General features: G+C 55.7%; 1 protein-coding gene across 1 annotated transcript; it reads left to right on the forward strand.

Moving 5' to 3' along the window:
- Positions 1-15: 15 nt before the first annotated feature.
- Positions 16-1,701, forward strand: MESP2 (mesoderm posterior bHLH transcription factor 2). Its single transcript, XM_025049798.1, has 2 exons — positions 16-323; positions 1,163-1,701. Exons 1-2 carry the CDS (start codon positions 123-125, stop codon positions 1,430-1,432), a joined length of 471 nt encoding a protein of 156 aa, XP_024905566.1. The 5' UTR covers positions 16-122; the 3' UTR covers positions 1,433-1,701.
- Positions 1,702-4,205: the final 2,504 nt, after the last annotated feature.

A 4,205-nucleotide genomic window follows, 5' to 3' on the forward strand; every position in this document is an offset into this window, starting at 1 on the left:
AGACGCAGGCGCGTGGCCCGGGCCTGGGCTCCGCTGCCGCGTCCGCGGGGTCCTGGGGGTCCCCGCCCGCCTGTCCTGGAGCCCTAGCGGCGCCCGAGCGCTTGGAGAGCAGGCTCCCCGACATGGGTCGTCCCTGGGTGACACCCCCTTACTGCGCCGGGGTGCAATCGCTCCCTCAAGTGTCGCAAGGGAGAGCCCCCGATGCAGCCCTTTGGACGCCGTCCCAAGCCTGTTTCGGAACGCAGACATCCCCACAGCCCAGGAACCAGGCCACGCCCTGGACACCGCCCCCCACGGCCCCGGAGGTGGCTGCCATGTACCAGGTATCGCCGTGGCCCTCACCACTTCCCTGGGGTGGTCCCCCGGCTTCAGTTGGAAATGGACAACGGGTGGGTAGACTCTAATCTCCTGAGAATCTCATACTTTTTACATCCCTTTTACCTAACGCAACCCTGATTAGGGGTGGAGAGAAGCTGAGGAGAGAATGGAGAGGATGCCAGCCTCCTCGGGGAAAGAGGTGGGGTCCCAGGGAGTTAAGGTCACCTCCACCTAGAAGTCTCCACAGCTTTGTGGAAGAGGGAGGAGTCCTCAGACTTGCTACTTCCACCCTGGCCTCTGGAGGTGGCAGGGGCCACTGTCAGGAAATGCTTTCCAAGTGTGCCAGTAAGGGTTGCCGGAGGAGGGGGGGGTGGCCCCGGGGTTAGGGGCTTCCTGATTAGATCACTAGCTGGTGATCTCTCCACGTTTTCTTCAAGCTTCATTCGTTCATGGGCCTCGTGAATGAATGAATGAAACGTGATCCATAAAAGAGCATATTAATAACCAAAATTTATTGAACGCCTACTGTGTCCCCCACACCATTCCCAGCACTTTACATGTGTTGACTCATTCCACCTTCCAGCAATCCGATGAAGTAGGTGTTATTATCCCCATTTTACAGATGAGAAAACAGACTAAAAGAGGTTACTGAGTTCTCAGAGCTAGTGAGTAGCAGAGCTGAGATTTGAACCCTGGCAGGTACTCGTAATCACTTGGCTTCACTGCATTCGTGGTGTCAGGGCTGTTCAGAAGCTGCCAGCCACATTCTGGGGAGCATCCAGGTTTGCGATCTCAGGGTATCTGGCAGTGGCCCACTAACCAGCTGCCCTTGTCTCTCTTGCAGGGTATCTCTGGGTCTCAGGAATCCAGTCTGTTGCCAGAAAACCCACCCCTCCTGCCCCGCCCAACATACCAGAGACTCCAGCCTCAGACCCAGTGGGGATGCTGGAGCCACAGTGCAGAGGTGCTGCCCAGCTCGGAGGACCAGGAACCAGGCCCTGCCTTCCAGCCTAGTGATGAAAGCCCTCTCCAGAACTCAGGCCTGCAGCTCAGTGGCTGCCCTGAACTTTGGCAAGAAGATATAGAGGGGGGTCATTTAGGCATCTTCTACTAATGGCCTTGCCTGTCCCCTTTCCAGCTAGGAGTCAGTCCCATAGCGTGGGCCCCTCATTTGTGACGTCAGTGGCTTTTGAGCTTTACTTTAGCCAAGAATCCGTTTTTCAAGTGATATCTTTCATGGAAGCAGTGTCTGAAACATAACTGGTGGCCTCCTGGGCTGGGGCTGGGGCAGTGCCCTCCACTCCTTGCCACCCCCCAGAATGACCAGTGCCCCGCAGAGCATAGCCTGAGCTATAGTAAGACAGTAGCTGCTTGACCATGAGGTTGGCAGGGCTGGGACTGGTGGGGCAGTGGGTTCAGAGGGGAGGGTTGGGGTGAGGGCAGAAACCTATGCTTTGATTTTGCTTTTTTTAAAAAAAAAAAAGACAACAAAAATTTGGTTTGGTCTGTTTTTCTTCTATCAACCTGGGTTTTTATGGTCTCTGGGAAAAGAAAAATGTTCCCATACTGTGGGGACCAATTCATGGTGCTCTTCCCCTTCCTGAATCCAGGCCTACCTACCAAGGTTGCCGTGGGCCCTCACATGCCAATTGGACCATATATATTGCACAGGGACTCCATCTGGCCTGCTGTGCAAGGCGGCACAGGTGGGTTGATACTTGGACCTGTTAAACTTGCCTCAGATCCATCACTGTTGCCGTTTTCCATCCTCGTAAGTGCGTTCCTGCTGTCCCGTAGGGCTCTTTCACAATAACGTGAAATTGTTTCCATAGACGCCTGTCGGTAGCTCCCACGTCCTAGGCCGGCGTGTTAGTTTGCTCGGGCTGCCCTCACAGAATACCTCACAGAACAACAGAAATTTGTATTCTCACAGTTCTGGAGGCCGGAAGTCCAAGATCAAGGTGTCAGCAGGTTTGGTTTCTTCACATGCAGATGACCACCTTCTTTCTGTGTCTTCACATGGTCACCCCTTGGCCTGTTTGTGTCTTAATCTCCTCTTCCTATAAGGATACCAGTCATTAGGGTCCACCCATTCAAACTCATTTTACCTTAATCACCTCTTTACAGGCTCCATCTACCTCCCAGATGGGTATGGACGTCAGAGCCCTGGCTCCTTGTCTAGTGCTCTTTCCTCCCCAAGAAAACCCAAGGTCTTGGCTCGAGTCTCACAGCATCTGCCCCGAAGGCAGAACTAAACAACTGCCCATCGCCTTCCCTTGGCTCCCACCCATCTGGGATCAGTCTTACAGGAACAGAGAAAAGTCTCCCTGGTCCAGTCACTGACAGTCATGCTCCCCTGCAAGGGCTGGAGTGTAACCCAAGAGAATCTTGGCCTTCGCCAGCAGTGGCCAGAGCCAAGTGTCCTCTAGAACTTGGCAGCCTTGTTCTCCCAGGGGCTCTTCTAGGAGGCACCAAGGTAAGGGCGAAAGGCTGCCCCCACCCCAGCTGGAGTTGCCTGTGAGACACCCTACATGCTGCTGGAGTAAGGGGAGCAGGGCCCAAGGGCACTGGGCTAATCGCCACCCCTGTCCTCGCCCTCTGCAGGAGAAGGCTCAGCCCAGCCTCTTAGGAACAGCAGGCCCCTTGGCCCTATCCACCTGGTCCACGGCTCCATCCTAGCCATGCTGTTCCTGACTGCACCTCTCTGCTAAGTAATTAGCAGGGGACAGGGGCTGATGCTGGTGCCCTTCCTCGGATGACTACCCACAACTTCTTGGGGACCCCAGTCACCATCTGTGAGGCTGGACATTTGCTGAGAGCTTCTCCCAAGCTTTTTGATGATCTCACAGTGTAGAGGCCATGCCTCCTGAGGAGGGGAGTGGGGAGAGGGCACTGCCCCCCATCCCCCTAGCCCCTGCTGCTTCTTGCTGATCCGTAGGTCCTGCCTTTTTTCATGGCCTTGAGCACCAGACAGGGACTTAGCAGCCTGGCTTCTACTGGGCTCCTGCTCTGTGTGAGACCTTGAGCAGGGTTCTGCACGCAGATCTCTGGCTCTGCGTGTCCTTGCTGCGGCCCGAGAACCAGTTTCTGTCATCCACACAGGGCCTTATGAATGCCATTGTTTTCAGTTGTTAGGTGGCCTGAGCATATAATGTGTGGATGTCACAGACCCTGCCCCAGCTCCAAATGGAGACCGGCTCCACTCATGCAGAGACAGGAGAGCCAGTCTCAAGTTTCTTCCATCTCTCTCTACTGAATTGTGACTTAACCTCCATGAGCCTCAGTTTTCTTATCAGCAAAACTGAGATAAAGACTGTCCTGGTCTCCTGGGACTGCTAGGAACCACAGGTGATAATGCGCATAAACACTTAGCCCAGTGCCAGGCACAAAGACCAGGATCCTCACAACTCAACTGCCTGGAGGCCAGCTCTCCGCCAGGGACACTAGCTGGTGGGCTGACCCCTCCCTAAGCAGGGACCACCGGAGGGGGCCTGCACTCTGGTCCCCAGAATGTCAAGTGCCAGCCGCTGCTGCTGGGCACTGGCGACAGGAAGGGCTAGCCCGGAGGGGCTGGGTTGGAGGGTGGAGGGACCTGGTTGGTGGAGGGACCCTACCCCGTCCAGGGCTGGCCCCACCCCACCCTTTGATGTGTGGACACCAGTGGAGCACAGGGGGAGCCTTTCCGGGCCTACCCCATGGCATGGTGAGAGGACGTGTGGGGCCTCGAGTCAGGAGACAGGACTGAGGACCACAACAGCAGCCAGTTCTCCTTACCTGTCAGGCTGAGCTGGGACGTACACGACTCCTTCGATGCACACACCAACTCTCATCAATCATCTTTGTTCGTGCAGATGAGGAAACTGACGAAGTCCAGGGGTTTTGGTCAT

Source organism: Pteropus alecto, unplaced genomic scaffold (genome assembly GCF_000325575.1).
Source record: "Pteropus alecto unplaced genomic scaffold, ASM32557v1 scaffold60, whole genome shotgun sequence".
Classification (NCBI taxonomy): Eukaryota; Metazoa; Chordata; class Mammalia; order Chiroptera; family Pteropodidae; genus Pteropus; species Pteropus alecto.

Bases quoted from the DNA above. Each gene is read 5' to 3' on its own strand.
- MESP2 (XM_025049798.1), top strand. From the start codon at position 123: ATGGGTCGTCCCTGGGTGACACCCCCTTACTGCGCCGGGGTGCAATCG. The intron at 324-1,162 runs GTATCGCCGTGG...TCTCTCTTGCAG, and splicing joins AGGTGGCTGCCATGTACCAG to GGTATCTCTGGGTCTCAGGA.